Source organism: Syngnathus leptorhynchus, chromosome 12 (genome assembly GCF_054491065.1).
Source record: "Syngnathus leptorhynchus isolate UIUO chromosome 12, UIUO_Slep, whole genome shotgun sequence".
In the NCBI taxonomy this organism is placed as follows: domain Eukaryota; kingdom Metazoa; phylum Chordata; class Actinopteri; order Syngnathiformes; family Syngnathidae; genus Syngnathus; species Syngnathus leptorhynchus.
In genome coordinates, this window is record NC_141206.1 from 4,271,146 (window position 1) to 4,294,749 (window position 23,604).

At 38.5% G+C, this 23,604-nt stretch overlaps 4 protein-coding genes across 5 annotated transcripts in view; 1 reads left to right on the forward strand and 3 right to left on the reverse strand.

Moving 5' to 3' along the window:
* brcc3 (BRCA1/BRCA2-containing complex, subunit 3) overlaps positions 1-23,604 on the forward strand; it is an 86,500-nt gene that overhangs the window by 24,328 nt on the left and 38,568 nt on the right. The window lies entirely within an intron of this gene.
* mamdc4 (MAM domain containing 4) lies at positions 4,250-13,383 on the reverse strand. The gene is made up of 29 exons (XM_085926586.1): positions 13,311-13,383; positions 12,471-12,554; positions 12,113-12,274; positions 11,871-11,996; positions 11,550-11,783; positions 11,262-11,387; positions 10,359-10,514; positions 10,162-10,265; positions 9,909-10,064; positions 9,657-9,747; positions 9,442-9,555; positions 8,800-8,892; positions 8,581-8,718; positions 8,366-8,505; positions 8,150-8,258; positions 7,964-8,068; positions 7,658-7,792; positions 7,460-7,587; positions 7,174-7,390; positions 6,668-6,805; positions 6,478-6,605; positions 6,278-6,368; positions 6,005-6,154; positions 5,705-5,830; positions 5,455-5,579; positions 5,268-5,373; positions 4,990-5,168; positions 4,841-4,906; positions 4,250-4,772 (listed from the first exon to the last, which is right to left on the reverse strand). Exons 1-29 carry the CDS (start codon positions 13,381-13,383, stop codon positions 4,737-4,739), a joined length of 3,636 nt encoding a protein of 1,211 aa, XP_085782712.1. The 3' UTR covers positions 4,250-4,736.
* phpt1 (phosphohistidine phosphatase 1) lies at positions 14,160-15,775 on the reverse strand. Of its 2 annotated transcripts, none has more exons than XM_085926225.1 (4): positions 15,751-15,775; positions 15,407-15,582; positions 14,810-14,937; positions 14,160-14,717 (listed from the first exon to the last, which is right to left on the reverse strand). In XM_085926225.1, exons 2-4 carry the CDS (start codon positions 15,570-15,572, stop codon positions 14,625-14,627), a joined length of 387 nt encoding a protein of 128 aa, XP_085782351.1. In that variant the 5' UTR covers positions 15,573-15,582; positions 15,751-15,775; the 3' UTR covers positions 14,160-14,624. The 2 variants fall into 2 exon arrangements, with proteins under 2 accessions (XP_085782351.1, XP_085782350.1); XM_085926224.1 differs by having other exon boundaries at positions 15,709-15,756.
* On the reverse strand, positions 16,716-21,221 carry LOC147047914 (ectonucleoside triphosphate diphosphohydrolase 2-like). Its single transcript, XM_085926636.1, has 9 exons — positions 21,105-21,221; positions 19,690-19,807; positions 19,369-19,519; positions 18,728-18,887; positions 18,085-18,312; positions 17,704-17,973; positions 17,488-17,607; positions 17,023-17,157; positions 16,716-16,928 (listed from the first exon to the last, which is right to left on the reverse strand). Exons 1-9 carry the CDS (start codon positions 21,219-21,221, stop codon positions 16,716-16,718), a joined length of 1,512 nt encoding a protein of 503 aa, XP_085782762.1.

A 23,604-nucleotide genomic window follows, 5' to 3' on the forward strand; every position in this document is an offset into this window, starting at 1 on the left:
GTTAGCTGAGGTGAACATAAACTCGTGATTAACATAAGCACTTGCCATTACAGTAGTGCCTGCTGATGTTAGTGATTGACTACGAGTCGATAAGATGAGTCAATACTTGCAGTTCAGTGACCTTAATTAAATCCAATATAATGATGGAAAGTCAACCACTGATGCAAAAAAATTGGATGTCAGCAACTTCACAGGCCTCAGCTGCAAGTAAGAACCACGGGAGCAGCAAACTACAAGTGCTGCTGTGAGTCACAAAGAATGGATGATGACTTGACACAGAAAGCGTGAGAAAATGTCACTTATAATAGAAATAAGTGTGAGGACCATTGCAGGTCCTTATTGCACATCAAACTTTGCAAGGTTTGTTTTCCTAATGCTGCAGTTGTGTTGTTTGATAATAAATAATCTACTTCCTAGTTCATGCATGACCGGTTAAACTTGCTTGATCCACCTTTTGATTTTGTTTAGGTTGGGGTAATTATAGCTCATTTTCACATGTCCTGAGTGTTGTAAGTCAAATTCCTTGTTTGGCACGCTCAAACATGGCGAATAAATTCTTCTTGAATCTTGAATTTAGCTGAGGCTCAAAGGCGGGGTACTAATTAGGTATTATTATACATCTTATTTCTAAAATACATCTCACGAAGAAGAGTCACTAAGATTAACTTGGTTCTTAAGGAATTATAAACATCACACATTTAATACTATAGTACTAAGATAGAAAATTGTAAAAATCTCATTGTTTTTTTCAATAGAATGCCAGCCTTGACAATTTTTACTTTTTACTACATTCCGCAATTTGCGGGCCGTGAACTATAAAGGCCTTTGTTTTTTAATCTTCTATGTGATAGGGACAGAGTAAAGAAAAGGCCATAAGTGGACAGGAGTGGCCTCACAGTGACATTAAAATGACAAATATTACAAGCCTGAAAAAAGTCATGAAAAAAGGCTTACTTAGGACTGACCAGCCTACGTCGTTATGAAAATACTTTACTCCAAGCCAAAGGCATCGCCACCAGAAACACTATCCTTTCCGGATGCAAACGACCATTATGAAGACTTATCTTTTAATCAAAAGGTTTTAATTTTTGCCAGGGCTTGTATAACAAACCATGATCAGTGCATACATAGGTTCTTGCTATGACACTTGGAAGTAACAACAAAAATCTTGCTGAACTTGATGCTCCATATTTGTTCCTTTTCAATTGTGGTTCCATACGCCCAATGCGTTTGAATTACGAAACCGAAAAAAGCAGCACCACGAGCATAACGCTTTGGTTCCAAATGTACAATGCTGCAAATTAAACATGCTGTTTTCTTGTGTTCCCTGTAAGTCATATGCACACAGAAATCCAGCTATCATATTTTACGGACTATAAGGCGCACTGGACTATAAGGCGCACCTTCAATGAATGACCCATTTTAAAACTTTGTCCTTATATAAGGCGCACCGGATTATAAAGCGCACCATTAATGCATCATGTCAGATTTTTAATCAAATATTTATTCGCCATTTTATCTTTTTTATTTCAATTCCAGATGCAACAAATTACTTAATAATCACAAAATAATCCATAGTCTTTTTGATTCATGATTCATAGTCTTCAGCGGGCCACTTATGATTGATTTCATGACACAATACTTCGGGCCAGTTTAAATGTAGGAATTTGGTCCATATATAAGGCGCAACCGGACTACAAGGCACACTGTCAGCTTTTGAGAAAAGTTTAGGTTTTTAGGTGTGCCTTATAGTCCAGAAAATACGGTAATCTATTTTTCGTGGTAGGTATTATAACAGTGAATATATCTGTTGGTTTCTTTTTTTTGTTTGTGTTTTAGGCCATTCTTGAGAATACGCTTGCGCTGGTGTTTAACATGCTGACATAAACCGTGTCATTGTTTTTCATTTGTATTTTTTTCTTCAATTGTATTTTTTAAAAAGTGTTATGTTTAATATGCGCAGCATTTTTCTTTGAGTAGAAAGTTCAAATAAATGTAGAATAGAAGCCAGGAAGTTTGTCTCATAATCCAGCCAGGGTGCCATGTGTTGATTTCTTCAGAATGACTTCCATCTGGCCACTCTACCATACAAGCCTGTTTGGTGAAGTGCTGCAGAGAGGGTTTTCCTTCTCGAAGGTTCTCCTTAATGTTCTTCTTAACAGGGGAGCTCCGACATCAGGATCTTGGTCAAAGAAGAATAAAGGCCTCAAAACAAGGTGATAAGCTTTAGTTAATGTACGTCTTAAAAACCGTGTGCGTCCGTTTGTTTTTTACTCTAGGATTTTCTCATGATGCGTCTGGACTTTCTCAGGTCCTGGTCTCTCCTGGAATTTGTGGATGAGTGATTGCCTCTCCACCATGCTCCTTGACACCCTCGAGTGCTGGGGAGGGAACACACAAAATAAATTCAGTATTCTGTAATGCAGTGATTCCCAACCAGCGACTTGGTTTTGATTTGACGTCGCTTCTTCGGTATATGGGTGATTTTGAAGATGCGTTTGGTTTACACACTCAATTGACTGATGTCGCATTTATCATATAATGTAAACAGTTAAAAAAACAAAAGGAATCTCACCCCAAAATCTGAATTCATAAAACTTGCAGTGTGAACGTTGGCTTAATTTTGAAGTCACGTTATAAAATTTAGTATAGTTGATTTTTTTTTTGATTTGCCTTGAAGATGGATATGGATTGCAACATATTTAGTGTTCCATCAAGCTCATTCCAGGTCTGTGGTCCTCTGCATACAATGCTAAAGCTTGTAGACTTTTGTTTCTGTTTTTTTTCCAATGATTAGATTGCTATTCCTGATGGTGTAGGTGTGGCAGGGAGTACAGATTGGGATGAGTTGACAGAGTTTATGGTTTCGTTTATGGACAGTCTGATACATGACACAAGCATTCTGGAAATAGTTGTATTCAATAAGCCTCAGAAGATTGTGTCGGTTGAAGATTGCCGTTAAACTCAGACCATGTTATGGCACGTATGACTTTTTTCTGGAGTATCTCAAGCTTTTTTAAATGGGTTGGAAATGTGTTACACCGTATAATATTGCAATATTTTAAATGAGGTTCAAACAAGGATTTGTACAGAATAAGAAGTGCAGTGAGTGGAATGTCTCAATTTGAAGAACAAAGCAGCATATTTAGACAGTTTGATTGTGAGATCATCAAATATGTCTTTTAAAGTTCAAGAACTCGTCAATGTGGATGCCCAGGAATTTAGTAGAGCTGACTCTTTCAATGTTTTGTCCGTTGATTTTTATGCAAATTTGGTTCATGTCCTTATAAATATGGGAGCGGAATACCATATGGTTTGTTTTATTGACATTTAGGGTTTGTTGCATTTAATCCATGTGTCTATTTTCACTAACTCACTATTTATAATTTGTTCAAGTGTATTTGGATTTTTGTGGAAAAACAAAAAACAAGTTTGTATCGTCAGCAAATAATACTTTATGTAGTATGGATGAAGTATTAACAATGACATTTTTGGTTCAGTTCTTGGTTCAGTTACAATTACAGTACATCACACCCGACGTAACTTTGACTAAAGCAAATCACACACACACGCAAACAGACACACCTCGACTGCATCAGAGGTCCAGTCCGATTGCACCGCTTGACACTCTGTCTTTGATGCTGCATCCATCCACAGATCAGCTCATGCGCGATCATTACGTAGAGCAAGAAGATGAGCACGAAGGGATCCATTCAAAAGGATTGAAGCATTAACACCCCTAAGAAATAATGAGGGCAAAAATAATAAAGCACAATTTTTGTGTGTCCCTTGGTTAGTCTTTCTCTTTGGTCCTTCAAGACACCAGGCACAAATGACTGCAGATGTGGTCACACACTAACCATGCAACCATGACAACAAGCATCCTTTAAATGAATGTATTTCAACTGAATGAGGAGAGTTACTGAGCCCAGACTGTTGCTAGGGACAGAATGATCTCATCGGCTTCTGGAAAGAAAGTTTCTTTTTTTTTTTTTTTTTTGCGTGAGGAATGAATTGGCATTTGGTTTTGACATCAAAAGATGAATATGAGGCAGGTGATTAACATTTTAACATTTATTTAAAGCTACTGCAATTTTACCTGCAACTTATACTCTCTATACTTTTTCTTACTTCCCAGGTATGCATTAAAATGACAGTCCCAAACATTTCAATGCTCATCAATTTAATGTATACATTGTACAGTATTTATCAGTTACACAGGTTTAAAGCATGTAAAATATCCTTCAGAAATCGGTCGACTTTTCTTGACTAACATTCCTTTCCCGGTAGGGCACCCTATTAATTTAGAATTGCCCTTGGAAAAAATCTTTCTCCTGATAATCCATCACAGTTGTTTGACAACACCTATCATCATCACGAGCTTTTGTGCTTCAAACTTACATGACATTGTGTCTCGCTTCATCTCGGGGAATGCTCACACTTAGAGAAGATGGTGTTTTCTAACTTAAGGAGCGTTCCTACATTTATCCACATGTACCTTCACTTCCTTCGGCAATGAGCTCAGTCTCGAGTTCATCACCGGATATACATCAACAGTATACGTGCTGATTTTACTGTTTACTATGCAAGTATTTGTACCTGTGTGTGTGTGCATGTGCGTGTGTGTGTGTGCGTATGTGTGTGATGTAAGGCCGATACAAGCAGTTCTTCTGCTGTGATATCGCCTTAAATTTCACTAAGCCACAAAAGTTGGCGAGACCACCTTTCATCCACTTTCACGCCACCTCCCTCTCTCTGACAGCAGCAGAGACCTGCACACAATATTGGGTAGAGGTAAATAGTACCTATAGTGTCGTGTAAAGATGCTATAGATACTTACAGAGACATTGTTGAACCCAGCTGCCATCGGGTGAGATTGTGCTGGTGGAACTCTCACGTGGTCTTCCTGTTCATATGGAGAACATAAATTTAAAAAAAAGACACACATAGAGCCAGATTGAGGTTATCGTTAGAGTTCCTTGAACATACCGTGAGATCTGCTTCATAGGTCTCGTTGCTGAAACCGGCGTGAGCTTCGGGAGATGAAGCCCCGACCGTCGTTTGGGTGCGTAGGTAGTAGACAAGCAGGGCAATCAATGTGCCAATCAGCAGCAGCACCACAATGACTGATGCTGCAATCCCTCCTGCATTGCTGGGCTTAGTTGAGGCTACAGATGAAATCAAATTTATTTGTTATCATTTTGGATACTTAACATAGTCTGACTTTTGTTTTAAACTAAAAAGATGTCATTCTTGATTCTTTTTACTTGTGGCTCCATCCGTGACTTTTTTAGCACAGTTGACACCGATAGTGTACTCAATGTCATCAAGGGCAAGAACACCAATAGCACCTTTGAGTCCCTCAATCACAATCTGGCAACAACAGTAGAATAGATAAGAGTCGATGTCACAACGAGGTTGATTAATGTTGATTCAATGATGTGAAAGTCTAACCTGATATTCTTCAGTGGACACGATGTCAACCTCAAAGCGTCTCCATGGTCCTCCGAGCTCTTTCACCTCAAGCTGCTCATTGAGAAGATCTTTGGACAATGTCCACACCCTTAGCTGGCTGTCCGCTACAATATGCAAAAAAAAAAAAAAAAGCATAGGCTGTTATAAAACAAAGCAGTTTTTCACAGAACATTTCAAATCAGGTTTAAAACAAAACTGTTTTGAACTATCTCTAAAACCTGATTCTTACATGAATATGGTTTGTAGGCCCAGAATTTCAAGCAAGTGCCTTTTGTCCGAGGTAGATGAGGGCTCAGCAGGTGAGCCTTCTGGTTGGCTGCTGTCCGGTTGCTACTTGGAATGAACAGGAAGTGACCTGGAAGAAGGAGATGGAAAGATGGTCATTGTGGAATGGACACACCCTGTCCCTTGACATATTCTTCTGTTTGGGATTTTTAAAGAAAAAAGATTGATTGATTGATTGATTGATTGATTGATTGATTGATTGATTGATTGATTGATTGATCGATCGATTAGTTCTGCGGTTGACCTTTCTCCGTTCCAAGTGTGTGGTCTTCCAAGGGGGTAAAGTAGTGCTTCTCTTTTTCGTGACTCGTCAACTCCCAATCCAGTTGGTCCCGCTTGATGTTTTGAGTGTTACTCCAGGTACACATTCCTTTCTCGAGACTGCATTTTGAACCTAAGACAATGTCCAACATCAGCATGAAAAACAGACTGCGTAGGTCAATCTGATATAATTTTTTAGGATATTAAACATGGACTAAAATAGAATAACTTGGAGTATGTGGTTGAATAAACATACCTTGATTTTCACATGGATGTGCAGAAAGGAAAACATCATCAATCGCAATATGAGTGTCTTTTCCTCCTCTTCCTGTGACTTCAAACTGCAGCTAAAGAACAAAAATTCAATTATCAATTAGACATTTTGATCTCTTTTAGGATAGCTCCTCGACTTTTTATTTGTCTGATATTTACAGTGAAAGTTGATGATTTTAATACCTGCCAGTCCAGAAGGTTGCTGGAGATATTGCCATTACCATGGAGCCAGACATTTCCCTGGTTCAGACTGCTCATAAAGATCTTGACCCTCTCACCTTTCACTGACTTTATATACACTGACAAAGAGCCTGCAAATAATTCACAGTTATGTTTATAATGTGTGTGACTTCTTGTTGTTTGGGGGACTCACCTGGATTCTCGCTTCCCATGTGATACCAGAAATTTAGACACTCAGTACGACTTGTTCCCTGGCGAACAGGCGATGTGAAAGTTGTGATTGCGCCAGGGGGAAGGACACTTCTTCCAGTTTTAACCATCATGTAGAAACCTACAGTGCACACAGAACAGGAAAAAATGGATGGAAAATGTAGAATTGTTAATTATGAGTCCTTCTTTAGGTGTCCGTTTTTCCATTGACTGCACTGGATCTGATGTAGTGTTGCTGATTAAAAAAATAAATAAATAAATAAATAAATAAAGTTTACTCTTGTGAGTAGCTAAGTGGAGCAACCAAATAGATGTAAAAATGCATATCAGTATGGTTTCAAATTACTCCAAAATACAACCTGAATAATAAACACATTGACTGTTGAAACACTTTTCTGATAATGTCAATCAAAAGTATTTTTGAGTTATTAATATGAGTGTATACTTGACTAATGTACAGTATGAGACAAAAAGGGTACTTTTCATTACCCAGTTCTGTCTCCAGAGTGTGATCGCTTTTGGGTTCCGTCGCTTTTGCAGTTAGTCCGTTTCTATGGACCCAATAAACCGGACCAGAACTGATGTAGCCACACTGCTGACCCTCAAAAGAACACAACCTTGGCACAGAACAGGGACGGGCCACCAATGTCACATCATCAATGGCCACCTGGCCATCAAAACCGGAGCGTACAGCTTCAAACATCAGCTGTGGATGGAGTAAATATTGGTCCAAGTGAGATATTAAATGCAAAAGTGGGAGGACGTTGTGGTATACCTGATATGTTGTGAGCTGGTGAGGCACTGGGCATTGTGCTTCATGCCACATGTTGCCGTGAGCTCCACTGCGGGTCCACAGCAACTTCTCATAACCATCCTTATCAAATAACTTCACATTGAGAGCCCCTAAGAGAAGATAATGATATTCAGATATGATACAACCGTGTAGATGAGCTATCCTGGCTGAGTACCTCACCATTGTTTGGCCCATAGATTTTGTAGAAGAAGGTCAGGCAGAGGCCGGTATGACCAGGTAATAATGGCAACGACAGTAAGCGTCCAAAAACACCGTGCAGTGAGGAATCCCACATGTCCACTACAAGACTTTTACCTATGACAAGAGTGTCAAAAAATTCCAGTGATGTAACATATTAGATGTTGCCAATGATGATTAGTGCAACTATTTAGCTCCGTTCCACAAACATTGCATACATATAAATTGTATGAACGTGCACTCAGGAAGCGAGACCCTTTCAAATCAAGCACAGTTATATGAGCGTACCCAACCCGATAGTGTGGTCCATCCCATCAAACAGTGTCCAGTCAAAGTTGTCACTTTTATCCTGATGCCAGCCACACAGCCCATCTTCAAAGTTACATGACATTGCTTCCCAATAACCATGCAAAACAAAGCAGAGTGTTACGGACCATTCCGTTTGGATCTTGATAAAATAATGATAAAAGTTACCCGTTGAAGAAATTGGATAATAGTCAGCATGGCAACCAGTGAAGTGGACGTTTTTGACTTTAATCTTGGTGGAAGGGGACAGTTTTACCACACGAGATTCAAATGCCAACTAATGGAGAAAAGGAAAAGATGAGCCAAGATGGAAAATCTTTTAAATGATTCAGGGTTTGGTCATAATTTAACGTATTTTTTATTTTTTTTTCCCATCGGTTGCACCTGAAAACGATGTTTCCTGGCTCCGATGGCCACTTGTGCAGGTTGCCACTCCACCTCCCCTATCCCTGTTTTTCCACTGAACTCCCACAATTCAGCCTGCACACCCTGCCTGCTGTCTATCAATCTGACCGATAGGTCACCTGGGGACAAGAAATAAAATGGTCAAATCATTGTTGTATATATCCTGGGAGAAAATATATAGCCGATAAGTGTACCAATATGATCTGAATCTCCAGTGAGTGCAAAATCAAATTGTAAGTTGCAAGCAGGGCCGGAGGGGCCCAGGAGCGGGGTCCGTGTCTGCGCCTCAGTCAATTGCTGACCTGGGGCCTCGTCCACATATAGGTACTCCTCTGTCAAAAACAAGCATGTATTTATAGTGTGGTTATTTTCCATATAAATTGTATAAACCAATGATCAGTGTCAATCTGTACCTTTTTCTGAAGAATGTTGGTGAAGTACCCAACCCTGACTCCCAATGCTTGCGTCTGTCCAGCCTGAGCTGCCTTTATGGTACGAGAAGTCTCCTGTGACTCAGACAAGACAATAACATTAGAATAATGATTGTACGGATCAAAAGTCAAATCATAGTTTTAAATTTTGTTAGTTAGTATAAAGCAGAACCACCAATTCCCTGTGAAAATTAGTGGTGAAGGTCATCTCTCCTGAAAAATGCTTGGACCCCCCAGGACAGGACACGGAATTTTTTTTCTTACATTTCCACCTTTCTCCCATAGGGAACAGATGTAGAATGTTTTTTTTTTTTTTTAATGTTTGGGGTTTGTGAAAAGACATCCTTCCATCCTCTACATGCCTCCCCACCAAGAAAAAAAAAAAAAAATCCTCCACCAATGCTTCGGCCGTAAGCCTGCGTGAACATCAAGGTATGTATACTTATGAAAGTTGCAGGTAGAAAAAGAAAAAGGATACCAAGGGTGTGGACATAATTATCGACATACCATGCTAACACAATAAGATGGCTCATTACTCTTTGTGTTTCTGTTTGAGAAAAACACAATGTATGCTTTGACCTGCTGAACCATGTAAATGTAAGCAAACAAGTTGAATACACTCACCACATATGGCTTCATCCTCTCCTCCCTCGCAGTCGGTTTCAAAATTACACAACTTTTCAGGCACCGTGCAAGGGTTTTTGGGAGATTTCGGGAATTTCTCCAACCACATACTTTCTGGAAAAAAAAGTGTGTCAATGCAACTCCTTCATATAACGAGGAAACTCTATTTCTTAGTCTATTTGATTGCGTCGAAGAGTAAAATTTGTCCTCATCACCATTTGACGTGCGGCATTCGGGAGACAATACAATGTCGTCGATAGCGACACCTCCGTATGCGAGTTCCCTGACTGCTGCCATGAAAAGAATCTGTCAAATAATTGAGGAAAAAAAAAATGTATAAAGAAGCAACACTATTATTTCAAGGATAAATACACATACTAAATGTTTGGCCTTGGATGAAAAATGATTTGTCTAAACAAAAATACTATTGTGTGTTTTGTGTGTGTGGATTTAGGAGATACACTCACTTGAAAAGTTGAGTTATTGACAATTTCCACTTCAGCTTTTACCCAAACATCACCCAGAGCTCCACCTCGTTTCCACACTGGTGAGATTGTCTTATCAGCCACCAGTATCGTCAGCCCACCGGACCTCGGCCCAAACTGGTGCGTGTACATGACCATCTAAAGCAGGAAGTTTACAGACATGGCTCAAATGACATGAATGTAAAAATAAAAATAAAAAAATAAAAAAGCCAATGAAGCAAACATGTCAGCTTGCCTTGCAAGGATGAGTACTATTGGTGGGTTCAAGGCGAGGACTTTGGAAAGCAGCCCAATCTTTTCTAAGCCCTCCATCGGGAACCGTGACATACAAGAAGTGACCTGGAATGTTTGTTAACTTTAGTGTAAGTAGAGGAGACTAAAGATAGCGTAAAATAAATGATTGGTTGGATAATGAATTCGAATTGGTAGTACCCGATGCGCTGTTGCTGGAATGATCCCGTCCTGGGCCTTTCAGAGGATCTGTGATGGATATGTTTTTCTGATTGGTCCTTATCCATTTTAAATTGGACAATGACCTGAGGTCCCAATCACACAAATCTTTCTCAAAGTCACAGCGCCGATATCCCTCTGCACACAAATACGCACAAAGTTACACAGTGCTATTTTAACTGTTGTGTTGATTGACAATACCGGCGATCTTCACACAGTTTCAGCTTTGTTAAGGTCACAGGGAAACTGGAGTTCATCATAGCTGACTAGATGCTAGGGCTGCTCGATTATTAAAAAAAAAAGATATCACATTTATTTTGGCATTAATTGAAATCACTATTATTCAAAGGATCTTTTTTTTTCCTGTAAAACCAAGAAAGTCTTTAAACATAATAAAACATATTACAACAAATATATTTCTTTGAAAAAACAATGTAAATTACTTTCGGAACAAATGAAACTTATAAAATTGGTTGTTTTAAATTTTTCCAAAAAGTGCAAATGTATAAATGAAAGTACAACTTCCTTGTATTTAAAAAGCAAATAGCGCATTGGACATAAAAGCTTTTTTTTTTTTTTTTTTTTTAATATACAATTATCCCAACTTGTGTGACAATCGTAATTGTATTTGAATTTCGATTAACGGCACAACCCACAGGATAGTGCAGTTAACTATAAATCATACAAATCAATTTATTAATTTATTAGCACTGAGTAACATGGTTTTATTCAATAAATCCAGCGACCTCAGTCATGATGGAGAAATCTCAGGTTGTGTTCTACCACCTGACAAACTGCGACTCAACTGAAAGCTCCAGAAAGACTGAATGAATCTTTCGATAGATATAGCTACTTAATGCCATTTCTTTGTTTGTGATTACTCACCACAGTTCTCCTCATCGGTCCCATCGCCACAATCATCAGTGCCGTCGCATACCTGACGTTGGGCGACGCAGCCCCCGCGTTTGCACGCCAGCATTTCGGCTGGACACTCTTTGCCAGGTAGTGGCACTGGAGAAGTAAGGAGTGAGAATAACTCAATTTAAAAAGCATTTTATTCCTATTCCTAATTTACTGTTCTGTATCATAGATATTTTCAGTGTGGTGGGGAAATTAATCATTTCAATTTATTGTGGGGTGGTGTTTTGAAATTGAGAAATTTTGGGTGCTCACAGCGTAAAGCACAGTCCAGGAACTCAAGTTGATCCACAGCAACATCTCCTCTCTGCCCCTGCAAGCGGTTTGAGTTAAGATGGATTTGAAAAGGTGCGGCGATGCGGCCCAGAAAGATAGTGGCTTCCCTCCATCCTCGGACGCTGGTGGCTTCAGGCCGCCACACTATGGCTTTTTCCAAGTCATTGTGGAGGACAGATGCAAATAGCGGAGAGGAGCCAAGATCCGTTTCACCTACGAGGACATTACATTCATATCTGAGCTCCGGTCCAGTCATAATGTGTTGTAATTGAAAAAAACAACAAAAAAAACATTTCGTACCTGAATCCCACAGGAAATATCTGAGACGAAGGCGACATGTTGGTGAGGACTCTTGCATCTTTGGTGAAACAAGGACGGCAGTTTTGACACCAGAGGACTTGACCTCTGTTACAGCCATAAACCAACCTGTGGGAAACATATTACACATATATTTTATTGCCGAGTTCCACCACTTGATCTTTTTTCCCCAACTTCTTTTGGGACAAAGTGGAAGATTAGATTCATTTGTTTTGAAGTCATACCTGAAGCAGTCCCAGTGGTAAAATCAGAGGATGGTCCGCTATCTGGGAGTGTGTCACCTCTTTGACGCTTTTCCCACCTGTATGCTGCATTCAAGGACTGGTCCTTCCATCCACATATTCCTATGTCCTCAAAATCACATTGAAATCCCTTCCCGCTGTAGCCTTGAAAGGGAAAAAAAAAAAAGAAAAAAGAAGAGTTTAAATTTGCCTTGCAATTCTGGGTTTGAGTAATGTGGCTATAAAATATCTACACACACACACACACACCCTAGTTTAGATACCAAAGACCAAGATAAATAATTTCCAGCTCAATCCTGACTTGAATGATTGAATAAATGTGAAATATCAAGAACCATACCGCAGTCCTGTTCGTCATCGCAATCCAAACAGTCACACACAAAGTCGCATTTCGTCTCAGGGCTGAGACATGGTTGAGAAGTAACTGCGTGAAAGGAAGAGAACAATGTTCATTCAAGTTTGAATGGTTCTGTTTTAGCTCAAGGGGAACATCTAAAAAGAGCTTTCCTATTTTGCATTGATTTTATTTTTGGAAAATCAACATTGCATTGGAATTTTGCATCATGCATGTCCAGGTTTTGATCTCTTATCATGACTGTCAGAGTTTATGGCACAATTCAAGGCTCAGAGGCCAGAAGGAAAGTTAGTGAGTTGATGCTGGGAAAAGGCCACCTGTCAATCCAAAGGTCTTTCAATCAGATGTATTGAAGACCACATTGGACAAACATACCGCGGCATATTCTCTTGGGGTGATGAGGCTCATACTTATTGGCTGCATTATAATTTGCATGTCTATGGTTGTTTGTTCCTCACTCTGATAAAAATAAAGTGAGTCTAGTTTTGACACAAACGTGCCACTTCTAAATAACTATAACTGTGGTAGCCACATCGATTACATCATGACGAGAAGTGTTTCTCTGATTGATAAAAGCTCAAGGTGTATTGTGTGGCTAGAACTGATCAATATTTTAATATATCAAACTAATTTGGAATAACTACACACACCCAAAAAAATAAATTGTACAAATATTGACTTTGTCCTGTATCGGATGTCAATTAGCCCCAAGATAAACACTTTGAATGAAAAGGAATGATTTCACTTTGGCAAATTCAACATCATCTTGCATCTGAGCAAATAAAACACACTTTATGAAACACGGTGAAAAATGCTATTACTTACCCAAGTGCAGAATCAAAGCCAAGATAATGGCGGAGATCCTGATTTGCTGAAGAGAGCTCCTTTTCCACCGCATCTCGGCAGCTCAAGGAACAATCTGACAATCCTGAACCTGACTTTTACCTCCTTTTACTTATTGCCTTTCTTCCGAAAAGATAACAACTGGACTTTAAGCTCTCCCAGCATGCAACTGACGTGTATTAAGGCATCGTGGCAAATGAATGTGCAGAAATTTCACATAGAGCATGTACACATGTAGAAAATGTACCAGTATCTTTTTAATGATAAAAAGAAAAGAATTACCTCAATGTGCAATTAATTTTAGAGTTTGTCTTATTAACACAGGGACAATAATAAACTTTCCATCCTGAAAAAAAATGTTAGACAAGATTATTTAAAAAAAAAAAAATACCCAAATTAATATAATCCACACCCATGATTAACTATTTGAGTCTGTCTCTCAGATCAATGAAATGGTGATTACACAAGAGAATTTGGGCCAGTGAAGAACAGAAAGGATTCTGACTTTTTTTTTTCCAGAAATCTGACTTTATCCTCAGACTTCTGACTTTCAGCTCAGATTCTTGAATAAAATGCAAATAGTCTAAAAAATAATCCAAGTCAACATAAAATGGAATTGTTGTTTCGATTTATTCATTAAGGGAAAAAAAAGTGCGTATATATATATATATATATATATATATATATATATATATATATATATATATATATAGCATTAAAGACGAAAAAATTTAAATGACTTGTTATAAATCCATGGTGATTTCAAATCACATAAAACACTTCTGGTCCTAATTGCAGATTCAATCAAAAGGAAACACCAATTTTGCATAGTGTGTGCATTTATTTGAGCTGAATTCAACCAAATTAGGGATATTGCTGTACATAAGCACCATACAATAATATACAAAAAAAAAATGTATCAAGATTTGTACTTTAAAGCTCAATGCGAATGAAAGTTATTAAATTGGTATAGATGTTTCATATATTTACAGATAAATCAACAATTAATCTGTAAAAACTGACAAAGGCAATAAAATTGATTCTGAAAACTTTCACGTGGTATATTATTAAATAATCCCTTGCCCATTTTGATCTTTCAATGTCCTACCAAGAAAAGTCACCACTGTGGAATAAAAATAAGTGATAAGTTGAGAATTGGAATATTAAGTGATAAATAAGTCCTAATAGTCTCGGGATGTATTTGTGGCATGGAAAAATTCATGATAAAAATGATCTATAATGTTAAAGTATAGCTCAGCGGAGGAGCGGCCATCCTATTTTTTGTTACAGTTCATTTCAATATCCTTCGTTATCCCAGGTCACATCATAGTCCGGGTACTGAACCTTCAGTTTCTCAGTGGTTACGGCGTGGTTCGCTCTTCCGAACCCCTGTATGAAAAAATACCACAGAAATAGTCACTTACACTTGTTAACTTCACTGTTATTTGAATATTTGAAGGGGACCGTGACTGGACACTCACAATCGAATAGCCGTATACATGTATCTTCTTAGCCTGGGCATCATGTCTGATCCTTCCCCCTCCGACACACTCACAGTCCAGGAGACCATCCTTTTCCAACTCCTCCGAGACTTTATCATAGATATCCGCTGACATGCAAAGAGGAATTATTTCATATGAATATGTGCACTACGAAAAGATTACATTCTGGATGTCACACTTAATGTTGACAGTCTCCAAATCATAGCTGCAAAAAAAAACCAGATAATGTGATTTCATATCACATGCCTTTGGAGGAAGATCAAACATTTCTATGGAACTTAACCACTATTGATTTTCATGTGTGTTGCATTGCTTATTGTGCAAAAAAAGAGCTGCTATACGACAATGGCACACACCCGGTACAGTATGCTAAGTTTGTTTTGTTAGGCTGCCATCTCGTGGCTATTTTTGGCACAGCATCCAGATTTGAAATGAGTAAATCTTTTTCACTTTATCAACACAACTGAATATTGCAACAGCGTCTCATCGGACATCAGTACAGGATGACAGAAATAGCCATGGAGATTTCTTTTTTTTTGTGCTATACTATTTGGTAACAATATCAGCAGCATTTACCGTGGAACTCAGCCCAGCCGTATCCACGGACTATATCAACTTCCGTGTCGTCACCTTCCTCTTTGCTGTGAACTCTGATGAGGACGTACTTAAAGACTCCAGACGGATCGATGTCTGCCTGCGGGATGTTTACCATGCGGGCAGCAGCTTTCGTTTGAGTGCACATCTTCACACAACTTGACAGTCACACGCAAAAAATAAAGATAGGAAATTAAGAGTTCCTGTTGTAAGTGCAAAATCTGCTTCGGCACGTGTAAATGCACCATGTATGTAAACAGGGGAATAAAACTCCAAATTCATACCATTATAAATAAGTCAAGTCAACAACCGTGCTTCGTACTTACCTCACTTCCGCTATCGTCAAACTACTTCCTTTTATTGTTTTTCAAAATAAATTATCCGTCTGATTGGTTTACTATGTGCTATTCGGATGTTTTGACAAAAAAAACATATTTTGTTCAATTAATAATAGAGTAATTTACTTTAAATATGCGAATAAAATAATTACATCCCCAAGTTATAACTTTTATTGAGAAAAGAACGGAGCCAGAACAACTACGTCCTTTCAAACGCAACATCAGTAAAAAATTTAAATATGACATGATAGAACATAATATAATCTAGTATAAAACAAAATAAAAGTCAGTTATCAAATAAAGTGTTGGTTTAAACTAAAATATCTGCTGATACTTAGAACCCACTACTGATCCATTCACAGAAGAGTGTTTTCTTTATTTTTATTCAAATGAATGAAAAAGATTACAGACATTTCTATTGAACTTAAAATGCCCTTTACTTAAACACATGGCCGTCTTTAGGTGACATACCAAAAAGTAGATAAAGCCTGCAGAAAAATATCACCAAACAGAATAATTGCAGTTTACCTGAAAGTTTCTTTCCTTATGGTCAAACACAAATAGCAACCATAACATATTCATAATTTCAAAATTTCTGGAAAAAAAAACGTGTCAGCGTGGTCTTACAGTAAAATTATTATTAAAAAAAAAAAAACATTGTTTATGGACTCCAGAAATTAAATAATTTATTTACAGTACATATTCTACTTTGTGTGCGGTCCATCAGAGACATGATGTGTACAGTATGTGTGAAATTACAGTAACAGGTCTGCAGTGTGGGACTTGAGAAGTCACTTTGCAAGCAAGATTGAGGTCTTATAAAATCATGAGTTCCAAAATGTTTTGAAAGTTCACATTCATATTTAAATACAGAGTAATATACAGAACCCATATCAAACTGTATAAACTGTAGCGCAGTCTGTTCTTTTTTCTGACTGCAGTGTGTGCCATGTCTAAATAACTCTGTCATCGAGTCCTCTCTTTTTCCACTCACAGGCACGAAGTGTGAAGACCAGGACGGTGACCAAGAGCATCACAAAAAGAAATATAAGGCTTTCCCATACGCCTGGTGCTAATGCCTTCCATGTTTGAACTTTTTCTGATGGCAGCAAATTACTCAGACTCAACATGTAGCCCAAAGCCCACCCAACTGATGCATCGCCAGCCTGCATGATCAAAAGCGGAATGTGATTGGAAAATGCTCATTCATTTTTTGATGCGCAAACAGGATACATCTGAAAAGATACCAAAAACTCTCACCTTCTTCTTGAAAGAAATCCGCGAGAATGACTTTTCATCAAAGCTGTACCCTTTGAGCAGGAGAACCTTGACAAACACAGAGGAAGCACAATAGTCCCTCAGGTGAGCTGCTTGATCTGGAGCAAGATCCAGCATCTAAATGAAAGCGTTAAATAAAAAAAAAATTGAATTAAAACACACACATTACATTAAACTGCAAGACATAAAACCCATTCTAGCACACACTAAAAAAAAAAAAAAACACTTCTGAGCAGGGATTCAAACCCAGAACTTTGACTGGATTCTTGCTTTGTATATAATTATCTAGTTTATTTTCTACCTTTCTGAATACTAATAAAATATTACAAACACCACTGAGAATGTTGCAGTGCATTTACACAATTTGATTTAAATTTATATTAAAGGGAGAATTTGCAAACATGTGCAGATATATAGTAAATGAGAGATTATTACACAACACTTTACCTGAGTAAAAGTCATCTGGCACACTATTTTAACAGCCGCCTCCATTTGTGACGGAGTGGTCACTGTGATTCCGGTGATGCGTTGCAGGAAGGAGTGAATGTAGAAGAATGCCGAAAATGCCTGCAGCGGACAAGTGAGATAATTGCATCTAGCAAAATGAAGTCAGTGTATTTCAATGGCATTTTGCATTGATTAGCTCTAAGATCCCATTCTTACCATGAAGCTCCCAGTCACATTAGGTTGAAAGACTTTATCAAAGGAGCAGTGAGAGAAGGGGCATCTGTCGAAGGAGAAGATCTCCGACACGTTGCCCACACATTGCTCATAGTGTCCACTGCCGTGTATTAGCAAGGAGTTTTGTGCTTTATAGGAGCTCGGTTTGTACTTGGCTGTACATGGAGAGTTGAAGATGCTGTCCAGATTTACTTTTACAGATGAGTCTGTAGGATGGCATGGGTGAGTGACTGAAACGGAATAACCTTGAGACTGAAAGAGTGAGAAAGAGAGAGAGGGATGGAGAACTTTACACATTTTTATCTCTTAATATACATCTGTAGTTTGGAATGTATCAAGCTGACCAAGCTTTAGTTAAGTCACCTTGACAATGTGGGCCAGCAGCCTCTTGTGGACCTGATCCTGCCCGTAACAAAGGAAGCTGTGTGTGTACAGAGAATACTCCTGACCATATAGACGTAGTTTCATCATGTCCTTCTCATCCTCCACTTGCTCCTGGGTCACAAATGTTATCTGGGTGGATGCACCACCGAAATCGAGGGCCCCCACTGTAGGCCTGCCTGAGTTAAGCCATTGCCCCACAAAGCCATACTAGAAGGGAATTACAGAAAGACATTTTAGTGTTCTTTTGGCCAAAAAGTGACAAATAAGTCATGATCATCCCAAACACAAACATTCAGTATTCAGTCTATTTTTTTGTTCTCTTCATTCATTTGAATTAAAAAATATATAGAATTTAGATCATCCAGACTGTACACCAGTGATAAGTCCCTAGTGCCCCTTTGACACTGAGCTGGTGCCAGTGCTAGTTTGTCGCTCCAACCAAAATGGAGCCTTTCCATAGCATAACTCCTGTTTGGATATCTACCAGTGTGGGGGAATTTAAAGCAATGTTGAACGAATCACAATCAACCACTGACACTAATATCAGTATTGAACCAGGACAGGCATTAATTCAATGTCAATGAGGTATAATCAGTCAAATTGATCATATTTTAACCCTCACTTTGATGAAATTCTCCAAGAGGTAGTTGACAGTGACCCAACCATACGCCCCCTCTTCTTGACCAGACAAAATGGCAGCCCCCTGGTAGCTGAAAGGGTATGACTGGATTGTCTGGCCAACATCTTGCAGAATTTGAGCTGAATGCTCTGGACTGGAAATGCTTGGAGGATGAAACAAAAAAAGTTAAAATACTACTCTAGTAACATAGGTGTCAAACCCAAGGCCCGGGGGCCGGATACGGCCCGCCACATTATTTTCTGTGGCCTGAAAAGACAAATTGTGCATGGACTTCATATGTTAATACTAAACTTACAAATTGTCTTCACTTTAAAAAATAAATAAATAGAGAAATTGCTAGCAATTTTCATTGCATTGATCTTTTGAAAAATATTTTAACAGTTTTTACTAGTCTGTGATTTCAAAACTAGCTATTCATCAGTTTGTTGAAAAGCTTATACTGTATATAATATAAAGCGTTGACAGTCATAATGGCCCTCTGAAGGAAACAATGCGGCCCGTGACAAAAATCAGTTTGACACCTCTGTGCTACTATTTTCAGCAAACAATCTAATCCGACTGATTTCCTCGTCAAACAAAAAGCAATGCAAATTCCCAATTAAACTGCACATGCAATGACTCACTGCAGAAGCCTCATGCCAGCTGTGGCACCCAGGTACACAGGCGTGACCTTGTGTCTGTGCGCAGGGACGTCATGCACCGCCTGATCAAGACACACCTCCAAGCTCTGCCCTGCCGCTCCCCTTTGACCTGCGTAGCTGGATATCCCAGCCCCTGAAAGAGGTAGAAGCACTTCATGACATTTTACATAAGGACAGATCACGTACATAAAAATGATTTCGTTACAACAGACACTTTTTGCCCCAATTCAGATGGCATAGCTTGATCAATGTGGACAAGCAGTATAGAAAATAGATGGATGGAGAGAATGGAGTGAAACCTACCTTCTGCGTGACATTCACTGTGTTGAATAACCACACCGGTGCCATTTTGCTTGTCTGCAGGCCACTTGTATACAAATAAGGATGTGTGTGAGGATCCAGCATCCAAAACGATTCCGTACTATAAGATGAGGGAACAAATATGAAGTAGATAAAAAGCAGATAGAGTTCCGTTCCGAATTAAACCTGCCTACAGTTTAATATAGTTTCCAAGACTTTTCTGCCACATGTACACAAACTTTTGGAAGGGTTATTAAAAAAATATATATATATCCATCATCACAGCTTTTTTTTTGTCCCCCAAAAGGGTTCTTCTTGACAACCCCTTTGGCTTGGGAAAGAGAAAAAAAATTCACATGTGGGGTCACGTGAATGGGAGGTTTGCTTCAGCACGTTTTTTGTTGGCCGCGAACTGCCGGATGCTCATGGCATCGTGAGCAGGCGTGTTGTCATGGTGAAGCAGCCACAATTTTTCCAGTCACAACACTTGACTCTACTCGCGTACTGAACAAAGTATGATTTGGATTTTATGATTCTTTATAGACATACTGGATGATTATCTGGCCATCAATAACACTGCTTGTAGTTTGAATTAGAAATACATTTTTGGTGACACCAGTCCTGACACCTTTCTGACATACACACATATGGTATATAATGAGAAACATCTTTATGGCCTTTATTTTGCATAGGCAGCAGAAACCCGAGTTGACCAATGAAGCAGTCAGGGCACGTCTCGAGCTAAAATAGGTTGGGTATCTCTCTCTCTCTCTCTCTCTCTCTCTCTCTCTCTCTCTCTCTCTCTCTCTCTCTCTCTCTCTCTCTCTCTCTCTCTCTCTCTCTCTCTCTCTCTCTCTCTCTCTCTCTCTCTCTCTCTCTCTGCCAGAACAAGATAACCCCTTAATGACAAAGGCGTTATCTGAAGGTGCATGGCAGTAGTTCAAAGTCTTGCATAAGTTTTGTGTAACTTTCTTTTATCAGATATGTTAATTGAATTCCCAATTGCATGACCCCACTGGTGTATATAGAACCTCCACTATATTCTATTTAATGAAATATTCTATTTTTTTCCAAGTAGCATTTTATTCCAAATATAAATACGGGGTCATAAATAAGGATACATCATGAGTCTATTTCTGTACTCTCAACTATGCACCCATTATAAGCCAACATTTCTTTCTTTCTGCAAGTGTATATTAGGTAATACATAAATACTGTGAATATAAAGGTGATGTTTGATGAATACAGAAACTAACAATTGTCATGTATAGAAGAAAAAAGGATATCACTTCAAATATGTGAATCTAATTTAAACCCGAGTGTCTACTGCCATAGATTCCTCCATGGAGCCTTTGGTTTGCATGTTAACCAATCTCACACTATACAGATCCAATAATAACCCACAAGTCTGAGCTTACCATAAACTCTGGGACCCTGGGAATGTCTTCGCTTGGCACAGTGAGGAGCAGGACAGCGGCCAGACCGAGTACCAGCAGAGCGATGAGGATTGCAGGATGAGCAGCACACTGAGCCATGACCGAGGCAAATGGAGGCTCACTGGATGACAGTATTGGCTTAAGTTGGAGAAATCACTCCACCTCTTTCACTTCTTGTTTACATCACACTGCAGAAAGCAACAGTTAGTATTGTTGGTTTTATGATCCTCTCCACGTCTAAGCTCCAAGGCTACTCGTTCTGTGGAAGCAACAATGTTTTTCCTCAGAGCCTGAGTTGCTGTGCGGTTTTTTTTGCTAGGGTCAAGTCTCAAGTCCACGTTTTCTTGGTCTGAGAGACAAAGTACAATGGATGTCTTGGGCTGGCAAGGATTCACTTTGGAGGTGACTGGACTGAGGAATTGCAGGGCTGCTTGTTTTTTTTTTCTCTTGCATTTGCATGTAAATGGGTGCAGCTTGTAAATAGAATCCTCTTTTGAATGGAAAGTTAAGCTAGGAAGTGATGTTTTCCACAGAGGACTAAATTGGTTTTGGTGCAGGTTTGCAGCAATATTTAACTATAAAGCGTTTAACTATCTGATAGAGGCTGTTGAGTATGCCCACTAACTCATCTCGTCATAATCTGCACTACTACAAGCTAATGGTTTTGAGACACAACAGTCTTTTTTTTTTTTTTTTCTAGAAGAGTAATAAACTTTCATTCTGTCTGTTTGCATGTGAAGAAAGACTTGCTCAAATTGTTAAACTTCCCATGATGACTGGAGATTTAAGAAAAAAGTAAAAAAAAAAAAAAATCAGGATGTTGTCTGTCTTGTCTGTCAAATCCGTCTGCAATTTTTCTATCTGTACGTGAGTATTAAGGAAGTTAAGTTCGGTTAAGTATGGCTTTGCCCCAAAATAATTCACCCAACAGTAATCTTGTAGATTGTTAATTGCCGTGTCACCATTACAGAAAAATAAAACAAATCTTAAAAGTTATATGCCAACCATATGTTGTTGTTTTTTTGAATAAGCAAGTAAGCAATTCATGATGGGAGATAAAACAACAGGAAATAAAACCGTAATTTAACAAACAACAACATTTTGGGTTGTGATGAACATGATATGTTTTGAAACTTTTAGTTATGGTGCACAAAACTATTGCACTTAGAAATAATATCACAATAATACCAAGAAGAAAAGGCCCAGAAATGCAAATTATTTAAATCAAAATATAAGTCACAATTGCCCTTTGATTGGCGATCAACTCAAGTTGTGCCCAACCTCGTGCCAAAAGTTAGCCGGAACTGGATCCCCGAATATGATAAAAGGTAGACGGATGAATGGATGATAAAAAATAAAATAAAAAACATTTATAGTTGCAGGTGATAAAAAGATTTAAAAACACAATTTGGGGACTTGCAAGTACATTTTATTTACAGTTATTAATGAATTAAGATAAGAACTCAAGGAATTCATACTGTGTATGAAGCGTGTGTACATGCTTGTATAACACAACCTGTGCATGTGTGTGTGTGTGTGTGCGTGCGTGTGCAAGTGTGTGTGATTAAATAAGTAGTAAAAGACATTCTCAGCAGCAATCATAGCACAAGCACACTATACAGTTTCCCAATACCTATAAAGACATTAAACCAAACTCTTTTAAAATTTTCATTCAGTTGAAGTGTATCCTCAATAACAACGCACATAACAAAGCATGTCCGGAGAAAAAAAGAAATGAAAAAACAAATACTATAGCAGTTGAAATTACATGTCAGCATGCAGGCCAGCTCAAATTCTGTGTTTGGCACCATGTCATTGTGCAAAATATCATAACTTCATTTCAAATCAATTGCAAATTCAGTTAGTTCATGTCTAACAGTGCATAATAATAATAATAATAATGATAATAATAATAAATAAAATAAATAATAATAATAATGTGATGATATATAAAAGGTTATTGTGATTTCATGTTGTATTTGTAACAGTTTGGAAATGCCCTCTCAGCGTAAAGTGCTATGTGGTGCTGCACACCAGAAAGGCAGTGATTTCTCAGCTCCAGAAACTGGGAAAAGGCCTGTTTTTGCATCCAACCAACGCTTGCCAGCTTAGCAATGCATCAAATCCACTCAGGCTCCCTCATGAAAAAGTTCCCCAGCAACAACCTCTGCCACGAGGAAGGTTTTTCATCAAAGATTGAGTGCTGGTTGGCTGAAAAACCCGGCCTTTTGATGCAACCCTTTTGAGACCGGAGAAGAGAGAGACTGCAGCAGGAGAGAGGAAGACAGAGGGCAGCCCCAAACGTAACATGGCTTAGAGCGTAAAAATATTAGTTTGCAGTTTCATCAGGCTGCAAAATAAATGCTTTCTTTTTCTTTTTTTTTTTCTAGAAAATGTTAAAAAGCACAAGTGATTTGTCATGTAAGAAATTCATTGTAGAATTAATTGAACGACGTGCATTTGGCATTTCAGTGGACAAATA

What these genes read in the sequence shown, in the direction of transcription:
- LOC147047914 (XM_085926636.1), bottom strand. Translation starts at nt 21,221, where the DNA reads ATGGCTCAGTGTGCTGCTCATCCTGCAATCCTCATCGCTCTGCTGGTA. An exon ending in TCTTGGAGAATTTCATCAAA is followed by an intron (nt 18,313 to 18,727) that starts GTGAGGGTTAAA and finishes ATTCCCTTCTAG; the next exon opens with TATGGCTTTGTGGGGCAATG. An exon ending in GCCAGATGACTTTTACTCAG is followed by an intron (nt 17,158 to 17,487) that starts GTAAAGTGTTGT and finishes GCTTTCATTTAG; the next exon opens with ATGCTGGATCTTGCTCCAGA.
- mamdc4 (XM_085926586.1), bottom strand. Translation starts at nt 13,383, where the DNA reads ATGCGGTGGAAAAGGAGCTCTCTTCAGCAAATCAGGATCTCCGCCATT. An exon ending in ACCAGCTCACAACATATCAG is followed by an intron (nt 7,391 to 7,459) that starts GTATACCACAAC and finishes CTCCATCCACAG; the next exon opens with CTGATGTTTGAAGCTGTACG. An exon ending in TGTCCACTGAAGAATATCAG is followed by an intron (nt 5,374 to 5,454) that starts GTTAGACTTTCA and finishes TGTTGTTGCCAG; the next exon opens with ATTGTGATTGAGGGACTCAA.
- phpt1 (XM_085926225.1), bottom strand. Translation starts at nt 15,572, where the DNA reads ATGTGCACTCAAACGAAAGCTGCTGCCCGCATGGTAAACATCCCGCAG. An exon ending in CGGCTGGGCTGAGTTCCACG is followed by an intron (nt 14,938 to 15,406) that starts GTAAATGCTGCT and finishes TTTGCATGTCAG; the next exon opens with CGGATATCTATGATAAAGTC. An exon ending in ATGTATACGGCTATTCGATT is followed by an intron (nt 14,718 to 14,809) that starts GTGAGTGTCCAG and finishes TTTTTCATACAG; the next exon opens with GGGTTCGGAAGAGCGAACCA.